The sequence below is a fragment of the Lissotriton vulgaris genome, chromosome 8, assembly GCF_964263255.1.
Source record: "Lissotriton vulgaris chromosome 8, aLisVul1.2, whole genome shotgun sequence".
NCBI classification, from domain to species: domain Eukaryota; kingdom Metazoa; phylum Chordata; class Amphibia; order Caudata; family Salamandridae; genus Lissotriton; species Lissotriton vulgaris.
The window spans coordinates 333440315-333457933 of record NC_141696.1 but is presented as its reverse complement, the minus strand read 5'-3'; the positions used below and the strand labels follow the sequence as shown (position 1 = coordinate 333457933).

General features: G+C 43.4%; 1 protein-coding gene across 3 annotated transcripts in view; it reads left to right on the top strand.

Moving 5' to 3' along the window:
* Nucleotides 1–17619, top strand: part of F5 (coagulation factor V) — a 786312-nt gene that overhangs the window by 632468 nt on the left and 136225 nt on the right. For all 3 annotated transcript variants that reach the window (XR_015299279.1, XM_086934096.1, XM_086934094.1), the window contains exon 19: nt 7614–7685. Coding sequence is in view for 2 of the 3 variants with exons in the window: in XM_086934096.1 (XP_086790222.1) it covers nt 7614–7685 (72 nt within the window). In the remaining variant the exon portion in view is untranslated. The remainder of the gene's footprint in view (nt 1–7613; nt 7686–17619) is intronic.

The following is a 17619-nucleotide window of genomic DNA, read 5'->3' as shown; positions in this document are numbered from 1 at the left end:
ATCGTCCTCTTCTTTTGGATTTATGCTAGGAAGTCTGAAAGGTACGAGAGGATCATGTATCAGTATCTTGATATCTATCAGGTTTTCTTAAATTATCCCTATTTCCAAGGTTATACCTCTTTTCAGAGTGCTCCTTTTGAGGAGATCTACCTCTGGACTGAGAGTGCGTCTCTTTAAGAAGTGACTGTCTACTATTTTCCCATTTCTTTTTAGGAGTAGTTAGATTGTTTTTGATAAAAAACATTTTCAGGATTTTCTGTTAATTCGGGCTTTACAGGTTTCCCTCCCAAACTATCTCTTTCTAGTTCTTCATAGGATTTTTCAATAATTCTGGCAAGTTCATACGGTTGCTCAGTAATATCAAGTTCTTTTAATTTTTGGCAGATTGCCACAGATGCTGCTTCACCTTTAATGTTAGCTAATAAAATAGCTGAGACTTGTTTGAAATCTTTCAGTAATTTCATACCAAGATTCAAGGCTGGTTCTGGACCGTATTCACTTTGAATCTGTCTCAGTACGCCTGGTATCACCGCCATAGACGGGACACCGTATGTTTTTGTGTAAATTGAAGTAAAGACTGTACCCCAAGTGTCACAGTCCTCTACATGTAGTGCAATCCCCATTGGTAAACAGATTGTAATAATCCTGTGTTTCTCATGAGGAGTACTATCGGGTACTACTGCCTCTATTTGAGTAATTTTCGAAACGAACGTATTCCGCTGGATGTTCCTCTATCTTATAGAAGTGGAACACATGTGTTATTGGATTTGCTTGTGGAAAGACAATCCATGAATAGAATACCTCTGTCTGCCGATATTCATGTGCCTCTATGACAAATATGACTCCTTACGTTTTCTGGGATGATTATAGCATCCACGTCTTCTTCATTAAACCCTGTGGTGTCAAGACCTGGTTGATGATTTCCAGATCCACCGGTTTCGGTGTTGTCGTTATTCGACATTGTTTATTGAAAGTTTGCAGAGCAAGTTTCAAGGAAATAAAGATAAGGTGCACAATATTTTGGAACACTGTATCCTTCAACGTTGAACAAACCAAAAACTAATAAATACGATGTTTCGTCCTACTCAGTTTTATGCCACTTTGTGTTACAATGGCTCTTCTGACTGCTACCCACATGCATGTTGACACGTGGCTCCCACCCTTTTTAGATCTTGCCTAGGCAGCGCGCGTGCGCTGCCCAAGGAGATGACCTTTAGAAATTTGTCTGCTCCTTTTCAAGCACACTCGTGCTTGTGCTGGCATCCACCTTGCGGGAGCGAGCAGCGGCGCGCGTGCTAATTGAAAACATATGGCTCTTGCGTTGCCGCTGCTCGATCCCGCAAGGCGGAGGCCAGCACAAGCACTTCAAAACAGCTGCTGCTTGTTATATTCTTTTATTCTTACCTTCCCTCCCTAACTGAACATACATACTTCGCTTACACTCCTCCCCAACTCTCTTCTGTAGTGTAGTTCTTATATTCCCAATAGGCTCTGTGCATTGGAATAATATATCCTATAGGTTAGACGTAGTACTGAGGTCTACTAGGTCTCTATCAAATATATTAGACTTAATTGTGAGTGCCAGCTAGCACAGAGGTCACTAGAAACTTTCTCGAATTCACAAGAAGGGATTAGTTTCTGACAACCGCATAACCATGACAACTTTGTTTCCCCAAAATAAAACTGATCATCAGAGTCGTGGAAACAATAGATAGATATTTCACTCAGTCAATCGTGCATGCTTCGTTTCACTAGAGGTGCAGAGAAATAGATAGACGGGCGTGTTGAATAAAAAGGTTTTATTGAACAGTCTTCTTTCTCAAGCATAAGAAATGAACTGCTACAATCGTAAAACTGGTTGTAAAATATAATGCATACAGTATAAAGAGTAGAATAAAATAATACTGTAAGAGCATTGTATGGTTCCTAAACTATAGATAAATACATACATAAATAACAGAGACTAAAATTTCTCAACTGGTGCTTCTAAAATACACCTACCCCGATGTACCTAACCTAAGCTTAGTACGAGGGAAGAAGTAAGTGAGGTGTAGCATAAATGTAGTATTCTTTTGCCAAGAATCTGTCCAAGATTTCTCTTAGGGTCTAATCAGCTCCGTACCTTAGTTTGGAATGAAGAAGGTCAGGCTCAGGGATCGATTTCCCAGCAACCTGCAAGGGTAGCTTGGAAACACTGGAACTGGATTTCTCGGCAGGAGAAAAGACAGCGTCTCCCTCAGTGCGTCTGTTGGAGGGTCGGCTTCCTTCGGCACTTGCTGTAGCAGGATGCGTCGGGCAAGTAGATAGCCGAACTGCTCCAAACCACTATTTGTTTGCTAAGGCAAGTGTGGGCATATTTATACCTTGAAGTTGCCGAGTTTGACGTAAAGGTGAACATAATAATGCCATTAAAGACTCTCAGTTCCTTGAAAACTCCATGAGTTCTTGGACAAGTCAGTTCTCGAGCAAGGGAAAGTCCCTAGCTGCTGAAGCCGAGTTTTCCAAGAAATCGTTGTAGATTTTCGGAACTAGTGGAAGTAGCCCTGCCGTATTTGGACTGCATGAGCTATGATTAAATAGTGTTATGGTTCTTATGCCTATATAAGGACATAGTGATTTATACCTATATAAGGGCATGAATCGGGAAATTTACAATAGTGTCCTAAAATGGTTCACAACACTTCCTTCTTCCAGCTCCCAATCATGATTTTCCTCCTGCCTACCCACCTCCGTTCTCACAAGTGTATGAAATCTCATTCCTGCTTTTTTCATCTCCGCGTTCTCATCTGCAGTCCTTGCAATATGCAACAATGCTTTGTAGGAAAGGACTTTTTTACTGAACGTCTTGTATTAAAACTTTTTAAGTCTTTAACTGATTAAATGAGTTGATGATTGAAAATGTCTTTGATTCATTCAAGCATTTTTAAAAGGATTAAATCAAGGTACTGTTTGGTGTACTGCCCTGGAGAAGCTAGCTTTTTCATTTTCATGGTCTGACTAGCTCCGGTGACCCTCAGAGCAGAAACTGGGATCCCATTCACTTTGACCTGGTAGAAGTGACGACTCCCACACACAGGGATCACATGCTCGCCATCTGAGTCTATCTCCCAACTAAAGGAGATAATGGCATGGTTCATGATCCGCCCCTGGGGACTACTTACCCCTAGGGCCACATTTCTCAACCCTGTAGGAGTCCCATCAGTGAAGGGTTTCTTTGGACAGATTCCCCTGCTTGTGTCCTAACTGGGAGCACCCAAAGCAGTGGGGTTGGAAATGGAGCACCCTGGGCCACCGCCCACCAGAACCATCCCCCTGTTCTCAGATGGGCCATGAGAATTCTTTCCTTCCCCCCCCCCCCCCAACCCCCTTACTCTGGGACTTGTCTGGGTCATCTTTAACATACCCCTCACTCTGTTGGGGGGAGAACCTAATCCACCCTTCTTGGGGTCACTCCCAGGTACCTTCTTGGACACTCTGGTGCTGACCCAGAAGTCCGCCTACTCGGCAAGCTTCCTTGGATCAGGCAGCTTGCTGTCAACCAGGTGCTGGTGCAGCTCTGGAAAACATGTACTAAGCATATACCCTCTCAAGATTAAGTTATACAGCTTAAGTTATACAGCCCAACATAATCATTAACCTTGCTGCCCTGCATCCACCCATTCAGTGCATTGCTGGCATAATCCAAGCAGTCCACCCAAGACTGATTCTGCATCTTCTAGCTGTCCTTAAAACTGATACAGTATTTCTCTGGGTTAGTCCAAACTTGGTGACAAGTATGGCTTTCATGGGGGCATATATGGTTTGGTCTTATACTGCTAGTGTAAGTAGTGTGTCCCTCCCCACTGGAGGCATGTGTATCCACAAGCCATCACCACAGTACTCATCTGGAATCTTGTGTCCCTTTAGAGCTATGTCATGTGCGGCAAGCCACTTGTTTATGTCCTCCCCTACCACATAGTTGGGCACCAGATCTTTGGGTGTGTGGACCTTCAGACACTACAGATATGCTGCCACCAATGCTGCAGGACCTCACCTGCCTGGCCTTGATGTCCAGCTCCTTAAGACTCAGTTTGTGAGGCAGTTACAACTTTTTCTCCTCCAAGGCCTTTTCAGCCTTATTTTCCTCCATTTCTAATGTGACAATTTGCAGCTGAAACTCCCTCTCTGCCACCCTCCTGTCCACCAGTTCCTCTGGGGACAGGCCATGCGATAAAACACTTCTTCCTGCTCTGGCAGGGGAATCCAATTTCAGGGGTTGAGTCTTCCCCTAATTGCACAACTACAGCTCACCCATCATATCTAGACTTCGCTACCAGGCTGTAAGCCTGTGTCCCCTTGACTCCTGCCTCCATAGTCAGATCAGGTTCGGGGGAAATAGAACTTTTATTTCATGACAAAGACAGACTCTCAGATAAGGGCACCTTCTACAAAAAAAAATCACACATTTCCTCCTAGTGCATGGAGGACAGTAGTGGACTTGCTCTATTCAAGACTGCCATTGTTTGCATGGCTGAATCGGACGGACAAAAACACCAGAGTGAACAGCGTTGGAGGTGCCTCCCTAATAAGTGTGTCTGTGCAACAGTTTTCCTGACAAGGAGCAGGTGGTAGCTCCTTCATCTTGAAAACCATGTTCACTTCACTTTTAAATAGGGCAGGGGAAACAAGAGGTGGTAGGACGGGGCACTTGTCAGCTTTTTGTTGATTTCCCATTACCACCAACCTCTAAATGAGAACTAAGGCCCACATTACAAAACAATGGCTACATTTCTTTCCCTGTGCAAACAAGAGTTTGCACAGAAAACTAAATTATGAGGTGCATGAGTGTGCGCTGCACAAGTGCGCCCTTTTCAGGCTGTCTCACTCTAGTGCATCCTACAGCCTCCGGGCAGACGGAGGGTGTCCATTCATAAAATTTCATCTCGGGCCTGGGGAAATCCAGAGACCATTCAAACGGGTGGTGCTTTTGAAAAGCTGGCAGGGCTGGTACAGATAGGGACACATAGAGGCTTCCATATGGGGCGGATGATGCAGATGAAAAACTTGCAGGGATGGGACGGAGTCAGTGAAAATCTAAAGGATGGCGACAGGCTGGTCTAAATAGCACTCAGAAGTGACACAAGATTTCGCAATAGCCTTGTGCCCCTGAAGGGCTGGGCCACAGTCAGTCACGCGTAGATCTTACAATCTGACGAGAGCATGGGTTCACGTAAAGCCCATTTGTGTATTTACATATTATAAAGACATTACCAGTATTTCGTTTCACGTATCACTCCGCGGGAGGGGAATCACTTTCTGGCGTTCAGAGCACCAGACGTGTACTGAGTTCGCAGCAGGATTGAAATTCTTTCGTATAAGGGGCCAGCGCCCACATGCCCCGGCAGGGTGGGGGTATACTGCTGGCAGGGTGGGGGTATTCTGGTGTAGGGAGTGGAACAGAGACACTCCCTTTGCATGTGGCTCTGTGTGCAAGACTTCTGTGTCTACAAACCCTGAAGAAGCTGCTTGCCTAAAAGGAGGTGAGGACGCATTTTAAAGACCAATACAAGAGCGCTGTGGAAAGTGCAGAAATTACCGTTAGCATAAGCTGAAGCCATTTTAGTTGTGGCACCCATTTTTTTAGCCATGTGATTCTCCCGTCTTCACTGTTGCCTGCCTTTCTATTCTGCTTGAGTCATCAACTGTAGTTAAATCCTTCAGTACTGAGCCAGAGCACTGTGTAAGCTCAGAAAGGCCTGTAGTTGCTAGAATGCACCTGTTTTAGAATGTAACTGTCAGGCTATTTCAACTGATGTAAGCAGTTCTGTCTCCCCTCCAACTTTGCTGACCAAGTGATATCTGTCTGACCATGTTAGTCGATAGCTATTCTTGTGTAAGCTTCTGCTTTCCATTTGAGTCTCCATGCTTACTGTGCAACAAACAGGGTATATAAGACCCTTGGTTTCTGTATTCCATGTACTATCTCATACAGTGCCCGAGGGTGTTGAATTGATGAAGTCCCACTCATGAGTGATTAATAAACTTGTTATTTGATATTCCAGCTTAAGTGCCAATCTCTATTTTGTTTGGTTTAAAGACCAGTGGACAGATAAGGGTGAACCCCTGCACCGGTGGTCCCCTAAAAAGGCTCATTTCCACAGCGCTATGCATCCGATGTCATAAGTCCCATAAGAGACATTTTAAGGCATGGGTTAAGTGAGCAACTGCCCCCCACCCCCATCGAAGCACCCCCTTCCCCCATCTCAAGCACTCTCCCTCCCTCTCTCTGCCCCTCACTGTTTTTAGGTCAAGCATAGATTTGCAGTGCATGCGCTGCTCACTCTTGGACCCCTTTTACTCTGCTCCCTAAGGCCGCTGCCATTGAAATCCGTGCACCAGGCTCAGAAGGCATCTCTGCCACCTTGGTGCAGAAGCACAGCGGCCCCATGTAACTCGAGATTTGCTCCTCTTTTGCTCCACGCAGACACACACCCAAAAGGGAGTGGGGTAACTCTGTTGCTTGCAGCTTTGACTCTCGCAGCAGTGCTAAGCTTCCTTCCCCATGGCGGTGGCCCACCCTCGGGGGCCAATGCATCATTGTGCATACACTCTACAGAGCCATCATAGCACAAAGATTGTACTGCCCCCTAGTAGATGACACCCACCCTCCATGCATGTTGCCCTTTATGCCTAGTACTACCTCAATAAAAGTACTACATCTACCACACTTGTTCAACATCGCTACCCCCAAGGGCGGTCACACCACGATATTCATTTCCACTATCTAGTAACCTCAGCACCTCTAACTCTGCTCCCCTCCACCACCCCAGTCTGCCATCTCACCTGAAGGTTTTGTTGCAAGTGTTGTTGGGAATCACAGAGTTTAAGTCTAATTGTACACTCCATCTGTCAGCTACCTGAGTATCATCAGTGGTCCGTGGTGGTGGTATCTCGGCTAAATAGGAAGAGTTAATCTCTGCGCACCACATTTGGAAATGTAGAAGCCATCAGACTTTCCTTCTTATTGCCATTAAAACAACCCTTTGCAATACAAAAGCTCTCACATTTGCGAGAATTTAAGCTATTGGCGATATAAATGACAATACCTTTTATTTATGTGTTTAAGTGCATGTTTATACACTGCTTGCAGGTTTTCAAAACACATAAATAGAAGACATTGTCATTTACCAAGCCAATAGCTTAAACTTTTGCAAATGCGAGACCGGTTGCATTGCAAATGCTTGTTAGGGAAAGCAAAAAATAATTATCAAATGGTATCCTGCTGTATGCCAAATCGAACATTACTCGTACATTTGCTTTTCATCTTTTTTTGCCTTTATCCAATGAAATTATAGCTGTAAAAATACTAAACATGTATGGTAATACCATAATGTAGAAAGTTTGCATCGAGGAATAGCAATTGTTAGAATGCTGTCTTAAATTCAGCCCTGCATGGAATGGAGTTATCCGGGGTGAGACTGTGCATTGCATGAGGTTCTCTTGTGTTAGGGGAAGCAGTTGTCTAACCAATGTTAGAGCATTAAGCAATTATAATTTGAAACATGTTTATGAACTGCTTTATAATAAATAGGAGGCGTGTCTGACAAATAATGTGCATAATGTTTTCTCCACAGAATGCAAGCTGCCAATGGGCCTGATGACTGGCGCAATATCAAATAGCCAAATCACGGCATCTAATTACGTTGGTGAGTTCGGGTCCTTTACTTTCTACTGTTATGTCATTGCCAATATTGGTGTTGCAACATATAGTGCAATCACTAGGTGTGACCTGTACAGTGGCTCTTTCTACCCACATAGGGCCAGTATTGCAATTTTCTTTTCAAATAAGCAAAGTGTACAATCGTGGCCCCTGTGCCCCTCATGTTCAGTGCTCTCTGTGGAGATATTGATGTAGACGTATCTCAAGCAATGCAGCCTTCAGTGTCCATCTTGTGGTAAAGTAGGGTGTGGAAGGCAGCGGGCGCACTATTCAATATTGGGGAATAACATGCAGATGTTGGTCCTTAATGCACCAGAATTCACATAGTATGGTAAATACCTCACCCTTCGTTAAATTTTGATAGGCCACGCCTGTCGAAATTTAACAGGAGAAAGTGCAAAATATAAATACTATACACTTTTTCCTGTTAAATCGACAGGCGTGACCTATCAAAATGTAAAGAAGGGTGAGGTATTTAACGCACCTAATGATTACTTGGTGCAAAACATACAATTAACTACAGAATTACAGCCCCTGCGTGTGGGAAATTGGGTTGGTGGTTGGGTGATCTCTTCTCAAGCAACAGCCACATGTGAATCAAAAAAAGGCATTACATTAATCTGTGCTGAAGTAGCTTGGCACAAAAAGCAGCCAGGTTTACCTGGAGGTGATGCGTTAAGTATATCTGCAGCACACAAACGGAAAAGTGAAAACACCACACAAGAAAAATCCAAAACCAATTTAGAGACATAGAGTAAAAATGTATTCAATTATTTGAGACCAAAACAACAAAAATCCAATCAACAGAACTATAGATATGCAATTTTAAAGGTCTAGTTAAAAGTACTGCCAAATGACACAAAGCGCCAACTTAGAATATCTGGTCCTGATGACCGGGACAAAGTCACAAGTTCAGGCCCACCGTGGGGGACTGGGCACCTGGTCACAGGACCAAGCTAGGCTCTTTGAGGATTGTACCTTATGTCCTTGGTGTGCAGTCAGCGAGTCATTGCTTTGCGAGTCATCATGGAGTCGATTCTAATGAGGCTGGCAGTTGTGCTGCGAGGCTTCGCAAGGGTTTGCAGCGCTTCCCTCCACATTTGGTGGAACATTAAGTTAGACCAGCTTTCTTAAAGTGGCATTTTCGGAATTGTGTCTTCAAATCCTACTTTACCATCAAAGAGGGGTTTAAATTACAATTTCTTAGATACCAAACATTATTTTGTAGCTACTTCCAATAAAAAAGATATCACTTATTAAATGTAAAAAGGTAACCCAGTGTTATCCTATGAAAGAGGTAGGCCTTGCAATAGTGAAACATTTATTTGAGAGTTTTTCTCTAACAGGACATGAAAAACGTAATAAGTACATGGCCAACGTTTTAAATTGAATGCACCCTGCTCTATGGTCTATTAGGGCCTACCCTAGGGGTGACGTATATATATTGAAAAGGAAGGTTTAGGCCTGGCAAAAGGTTTACTTTACCAGGATGAAATAGAAGTTTAAAACTGCACACATAGACTGCATTGGCAGGTCTGGGACACGTTTTTAAAAGGCTAGTTAAGTGGGTGGGTCAATCAGTGTTGCAGGCCTACTCGTAGCATTTAACCTATAGGCCCTGGGTGTTCCTCTGAATGTTCCTACAAAGTACTGCAATTGAGTGGTGGATCCTGCACTGTAAGCTGAGGTCCAGGAGTAAACGGGGTGGATTATTAGAGGGTGTAACTGACGGTAGGGGCAAGGCAACAGAGTAGGTATAATAACAAGGTAGACATGCACAGTGATCAGAGATATTACATAGACCCCCTTCAGGATTGGAGGCATACTGTACAGTAATGGTCAATTGGGGGCATAGAGGAATATACATTTAATTCTGTAATATGTATTTGTGGATGTAACGTTGTCACTTCCTCCATCTGTGACAATGTCAAGACCTGGTTGAATTTGATATTGTAAAGTGCTAAGATTATTTTATTGCAATGTGTAATTGAAAATGCAATAAAAATATGTTATAAATGATTTTAAAAAACTACAGGCCCTGGGACCAGTAGTACTACTTTACTAGGGATTTACAAGTGAATTAAATGTGCCAGTTGGGTGTGAGCCAATTTCACCATTTTTAAAGGTGATAGCACAAGCACTTAAGAACTAGTGAGGATTGGGAAGGTGTGCAGAGTCTTAAGGCCAACAAAAAAGAATTCAGCAAATCCGAAGGAGTGAAGGCAAAAGGTTTTGGGGAAGACCACCCTAAGGCTGACAGGTCTAACACTACGCAATCAGGAGTTTGTGCAGGTGAACAGAGAACTCCAACCCATTCAAAATCAGGGCCTTAGAACTTTAAAAAAAAAATAAGTTTACCTTTTAGTGTACCATCTACTTGGACAAGGGACAGAGAAGCCGAGGTGAGTATTTTCATCCTTGGTTGCCTTGGGAAGCCTCCATCTATGGTGATACACAGAGTGGCTGATTTTTACTTCTGGCGTTAGACAAAACCTGTTTATTTTAGGAAGTATATATAAATATATATATATATATATATATATATATATATATATATAGAGAGAGAGAGAGAGAGAGAGAGAGAGAGAGAGAGAGAGAGAGAGAGAGAGAGAGAGAGAGAGAGAGAGAGAGAGAGAGAGAGAGAGAGAGAGAGAGATTTCAGGTTACAGATAATTATAGTTAAGAATTAGCATTTAAAAACCTTAGAAATTCACAGAAAAAACAAAGGTTACTGGGACGTTATAATTAGGCTATTTCACTTGTTCAAAACCTGTGAAATTCAGCTGTTATATTTAGCTGCGCGCCCGCAATTCACTGCTGAAGACATCATATAATATAACATCACTCATGAAATGGTCAGTGACATCACTGATGACATCTAAAATTACAGCCAGTTGCTGGCATTGGCCAAGATGAGCATGAGCAGGGAGTGCAAGCAGTACTCCGGGGTCATCCTGACGCACTCACAGCAGCCCGCAGCGGCTCCTCAGCGCCTTCTGCAGAGCTTTGCCAGCCCCGGCTGCCCTGTGAGGTCGCTGCCTTCCTCTTCACCCTTGACTCTCCTTCCACGCACCCGGATCCGTATGTTCCTGTCCTTTAAATCCATGGCCACAGGCGTACAACACTACCGTTTGCCTTAACACTCCAATTGCTCGTAGCCGCCCCTGGTTGTGCTCACTATTTTTATTCAACTTTCAGCAGCTCCCCAGCGACAACCGTTTGCGTCACAAAAATGTAGAATCCTAAATGGCCTTTGATTTTAAATTGAAGTAAGCATTCCTTAGTGGGAAACTGGTGAATCAACTTTAAAAATATCGAAATTTCGGATTTGCCACTTGAAAAAAACGAACAACTTTGCCAATTTGTGCATTTTTATAGCACCTTTTTTAATTAAATTACTTAAAAGCATTAGACTTCGAAGGTGCGCTCACGTACAATCTAAGTTACCTGTGTGGTATTCTCAGTAAAAAAGATACAGGAGAACTTAGCTTTGTTAAGCGACAAATTTGGTGTAGTATTCCCCTTTTCGAGTAATCACTTTTAAGATTTGCCATGATTTTGCCAGCAGTGAGACTCATCACACCAGAAATACCCACAATCTGCCAGTAGTTAAAATTTTTGACTGTATTTTTTTGCTCCACCGCCAATTCCTCCTGAAAATTAAAAAAGAGAAATGCTGTTTTTGCCTCTGGCGGCCCCTGTGGGACCCCCTCAGCAGACCTAGTGTGTTTCTACCCTGCCCCGTTTTCTTGATTTTTTTATCTTTTTTTATCTTTTTCTTGTCACTCGGTTCAACCGAGACACAAGATGGCTGCCAACACTGCCTGGTTTGAAGTATTGACAGCCAATCAGATCGCAGGCTCGAGACCGGTAGGGTTTGCGGATCCTTAGCGTCCATGTTTAGATATCTGAGATATATAATGCCTAATTACTGGCTTTCAGCCTGCTCTCTTCATCCATTGGTCCCTTGTTGTATAATTTTTATGTTTCTTCTGCCTGCTACAGTACACAACATGGGTCAGCCTAATTCAGCCATTGACTTCCTTCACTTTGAGTGATGGCATTCTGCTCTTTCACAAGGAGTATATCCACATACAGAGTAGTTCCCTTCAGTGCTAGTGTCTATTTTCATACTGGCTAGGGCCTGGCAACTCCTACAATGATGTTTAAAAAAAACTATAGGAAAACAAAACAAGTATTGACAAAGTGGAAGGACTTAGACACAAGAATGTAGTAAGATCATAACTTTTAATCAGAAGAGGCCTTTCAGTAAGCAGTCAGTGGTAGACTTTTAGGGAACAGCATAATTTGGTGAAGAAGCAAGCGTGCAGATGGATATTCATTACAAGGGGCCAAGCTGATAGATGTAGTTTGTTGAAATAGATATAAAAGTGGTAAACGTCATTTTTTACTTGCGTTAAAATGTTGATGGTATACAGTGATACAAGGATGCATGTATATATATATATATATATATATATATATATATATATATATATATATATATATATATATATATATCCATTCAAAAGAGTTACCCCCTTAGACCAGCCACACACAGGTAGGTTTTCTTTCTGTGTCTTTATTCTGGAAGCTACAACAAGGAAAGCCGGCACCTCGCAGGGATACAATTTCCTGACGCGTTTCGTGAAATCGTTCACTTTTTCAAAGGCGCGATAAAAGACACACGCAGAGCATGATGGGCACTTTTATAATGTTCTTAGCTCCCGCCCAGTAGCAGTTTGCAAAGCTTGCTGGGACCTGAAGTGCCAAAGTGTTCCTTCCGTGAGGTGCTTTACGATGTCAAAATCCATCATTAAACACCCCAGTGGGTCTGCAGAAAGTCCTGCTGTTCCTCTTTGCACTTAGGAACTCCCAGCACAAACCTCTTGACTCCAGATGGTGGTTATCAGGACAGGAGGTTCGTGCTGGGAGTTCCTAAGGGCAACCAGGAACAGCGGGACTTTCTGCATACCCTAACACTTTCCTTTCTGATTGAATTGTTGGCAGTGAATCAAATTTCAGTAGGATCCGCAAGTCCACTGCAAGGACTCACATCCCCAGATATCCATATTTTTAAAACTTTAATATCTCTGAAACTACTGGACGCATTTACACCAAATCACAAAAAGCACTTTTTCTGGACCAACATCTAGCTTTCTGGAAAATTCGGGGTAATTCGGTTCAGCACTTCTGGCTATAGTCATGTTCAAAAAATTAAAAATCCCCGTGGACATAACATGGGGAATATGCATTTTTGGCAACCCCTTCTTTTCTTGGTGCCCGCTTGATGGATCACCCCAAAACGTTCAACACAGCAGCTGAACCAGAAAGGGGATGTTTTTTGAAAAGTTTGTGAAGATTCATCAAGCGACGCCAAAGTTATTGGCAAAACAAAAACTGCTTTTCCTATGGAAACTTGGTCCTAACTATAATACCTACTAGCGACCGCCAGTAGGTAATATGTATATATATATATATATATATATATATATATATATATATATATATACATATATATATATATATATATATAAGTTATGGAGGAAGAACTATGATTACAAGAATAAATTAAATTACAAACGTTATTTACATAGGGCCACGTGTAGCAACATTAGAAATAGCGGTTACCTAATTGCGATTTTCTGGGAATCGTAATTAGGTAATCGCTATTTCTAATGCATGAAACTCCAAGAGTTTCATTTAGTGATTCCTAGGGGTGTCGCATATCGACCTACCTAATCAATATTAATGAGGTAGGTCTCAATTTGCGACCCCCTAGGAATCATCGGGATGGTGGCCTGCTAGGGTCAGCAGACCACCATATTCGTGATTGCTTTTAAATAAAGCAATCTTTTTTTTCAATGCAGCCCGTTTTCCTTAAAGGGAAACTGGTTGTGTTCGTAAGGCAGCGGTCCGTGCGAAGGGACTTCCGTTGCGCGACATGTCTGCTGTAGATATTTGTGTACAGCTTGCATATAACAGATTTCACTTCTGGCAGATCCACTCCACCTTTCATTGTCCCACAGTTGATTAAATGAGAACCATATAATTGGAATAATACTAACATATTCTAACTGAAGTGACAAAGAACTAGATGCCTTTCCATAAACGTATGTGGATTCTATAGTATTGTTATGATGTTCTGATGCTGAAAGTTGAAAGATGACATAAGGCACAACTAGTCGAACAATTGTCTAATTGTTAAAAAACTGGCAGCCCTCAAGCATTGTGTTGGAGAAAGATACAAATCCAATCCTCTTCTTATGAAGGAAGAGAAACATGCCTTTTTGCCTAGAATATCATGATCCGAACAGTTTCAGCCATTGGGACTATTTCATCCTGTGGCAACCTTTGCTGTACCTCTGTAAGGAAGCCAAATAGAGGCTGCAATGATAGTTTCTGCAGGGAGCATGATTCTTAGTATGTCTGTTTGCACTGTAAACCACTGCTTCCTCTGAAGTTGACGGAACTGATCAGGTCCCTGTGTATGGTTTTTAAGATACATGTTTACATTGGGATGACCTGTTTATAGACAGATCAAGGCACTGTTTGTTGTGCCAGGGTTCTTTACCTCTAAACTGTATTTGCATCCCTCATAAACCCAAAAGTATAGCCTTGGATTCTGCTTAATGACCCACAAAGGTGACCTGTTTGAATCAAAGGCACACACTTGTATTCCCCTATTTGATGTTGCTTTTAATGAATACCATCAAAGTCAGTAAACAAGTCCAATTGATTGCTAATAAGGTGCAGTAAGAAAAAAAGCATCCTATTTTTGTTAGATTGCCTTTAAGGGATGTAACTGGTGGGGTTGTGACCTGGCCTTGCTTGGCATCAGTTGATGAGATAATTCTAGGAAAAACCTCCTATATGGATGTGTCACCAGGCACTGGGGTAACGGAAAAGGGACAGAGGTCCGTGATGAGAAGGTTAGGTGACCGAACACTAGCCCAAAGCTAGGTGGGAGGGGAAGGTTTCAGTGGACCGATCATCAGAGAATGGACGAGAACCAGTACTGGGTTAGGGGCCACACCAAAATTCATTAACCCTGGTCCTACTTTCTCCAGCAGATGTGCCATGACTATGAGTTAGCACATCTGCTAGAGAGAGGGGAGCAATTAAAGTGTTTGACTACAGGTGGAACCTGGACTGCCTCTGGAGAAAGTCAATAAATGCCACTTCCCCTTCACAGGACCAGCATTTCTTATGGTGGAGGTTACATGGGGAGGCTCTGAAGGGACTCTTTGCCCATGTGCACGAATAAGCAGTAATGAGAAAATGCCCATTCACATTATATGGACACAAAATGTGCGACAATGCACTTCATGTTACAAACTCAACATGCCATTTTAGGTCTTGCCTATGCAGCGCGGATGTGCTGCATAGGAGGAGGAGACCTTTAAAAATCGATTCAGTTTTTGGCCCTAAAACGTGCATGCGTTGCATTGCTTTCAATGGCAACGTATGCACGTTTGGCAATTCCCTTGCAGGAGCGAGCTTTGAAACCATTTGTTTGTAATTAACTTTCAAACAGATGGTCCACTGCTCGCTCCCGCAAGGGAAATGCTTTGTGGTTCTATTTTTTTTTTTTTTTGCTCGCCTGTTTTTGTTTATTTTGTTTAGAAAACCAATGTGAGCATTAGTTTGTCTGCAGAAGTACCAAGTACAGTGTTATTTTGTCTGCTTTGTGCAGTTCATCCTGTTGGTATTAACGTTGAGGAAAGTGTTCGCAAGGCGCCATCGAGCAATACTGAAAGTGTTTACAATGCAAGGGTCCATCCCTAGGACACCAAATGCCGGCGTGAAATTGTATTTGGTCGCTTTCCTCTGTCTCACCCTCTAAAATTCGAAGACGGATCAAATTTCTTTTACCAACTCTTCCTCTGCTCCGAACTGCCCAGTACATCCATGCAGCGCTGTCCGGAACGCTCACCGCCGACTAGGCAGCAGCGAAGATCGCACCCGCCAGTTCATACTCCCAGCAGCTCTAGCCACAACCCTGGTAGCCGCCTCCGCCACGCCCCCAGTTACAGGAGCCGCACCCCCACTCCCGGGAACAACATCCCCATCTGGCGAAGAAGATGCAGCTTTCTGAAGCCAAGGGCACCAAACCCGAGCGCGTGAACAGCGAGGAGGGCGTACCAGCAAAACCCTGCGCCGCAGTCTTGATTCTGCCTGTGCCTCCAAGTGGCTTCCTGGACATTCAGCGACCCCCGAGTGGCAGTCATAGACCTGGGAGGCCTAAGGAGAAGCGCGAGAAGGAGAAGCGGAGGCACTGCACGTGCTGAACCAGATCAGAACCACAGGATAGGGCACCGGGTGGCAGAGAGCGTTGATTCCTGCTGGCCTTACCACTCCCTGCCTCTCCCGCCCTACAGCTGTCACTGTCCCGGTGTAAGTATTGTGACTTCTCCCTGGTGTTCCCCAACATGGTTTTAGGCCGTGTGTGCCTAGGCCATTATCTGTATTTGTATGGCGCCGATAAACTGAAAGTGTTTTTGGAAGTTGACTTCACCATGTGTGCATGCACAGTGCCACCCATGTATGTGGGTAGGACTGATGGCCAGTGTGCGTGTTCACGAGTTTAGAGTTTGTTTTTGTTCATACTGTGCTGTTTGCAAGGAGCCAGGGCCCCCACGGGTGTGTGGAGTATTAGGATTGTTTCGGTCCATTCATATATTTGGAGTGTATATATGAAAAGAACTAGTTTCCTTGCATTTTAACTGAAAGCTTCACTGGTATTGTTGTTCTTTTTTATTATTGGTTATCGGACTGACATACCATCATTGATCTAGTCCCTCCACACAAGGTGGTTGGTATCTTACCTTTTATGCATTGGCAGATTATCTGTTTAGTAGCAGGTAGCCCAAAACATGTAGTTTAAGGTTAAATGATTGAGCAGCTAAAGCACGATCCTAAAGGCAAGGCTGCCAATGAAAGCGTAAAGCCCCAAGAGACCAAGGAATTGGTAACCCCAAAACTAAATTCCCACACTTCCCCCTAACTACAGTAAATCTGAAAAAAATATTCTCCAACCCATTTGTTTTCTACACAACACTGCAGCAAACGTTCTTAATGTAGAATTGAGAACTGAAAAAGTAAGCATTGGCAATGCCAGTAGGTCTCTCCTTTGCGATATCTACTGGTGGTGTCAGATCTTTTTAGTCATGTTGTACAGCAGGTCAACTGTGCTGTGTAACCGTGCTGAAAGTGTAAACAAAATGTGATACAGTCGATGCTGGCTGCATCATAGAGCTTTTTTTGTTTTGCTTACAACCATGCTGCACAGCAGTTGTGCTGGTCTCATCCTAGCTGTAACCTCTGGAACCAGACACAATCTCCGGGAGACTCACAGATACTGTCAGTATGGTACACACTAGTGAAAAACCTGTTTCTCTTTGGCTCAACATCCCACCCTTGGTTGGTGTAGTGGCGGTGATATATGCACTTATTGGCCTGGTGAGGACTGTTGCTTACCACCATCTCAGTACATTCTGCTATTTACTTGCACATGTGTGGTACTTCTATTATTTCCGACTTTACCTCACCCATTGCCAGGGCTTGCCTACTTGCTTTGACATGATCTTATGCCTTTTTGCTATGATCTTTGCTCTTTTTCGGCCCTAAAGGCCCATACTCCAGAAACGCCATGTTCTTTTCTGCCATGATTCTTCAGAAACACTTTTAGGTGAGAGGCTATATTTTAGTCTCAATAGGTTATTCGCTACCTATGAACCAGAGCGGACCGGTTCTTATCGAAGGAATGTGCTCATCTCGGGCCGAGGTCATAACAAAGGCTTAGCTACCCTGAGGAGTGGCCTTGGGACCAGGTGCATTTTGGAAAAGGGGGTGGTGATGGACAGAGTTTCTGAATGATGCAGAATACTCCTACCCAGTCAAGAGATCAGGGCTTGATC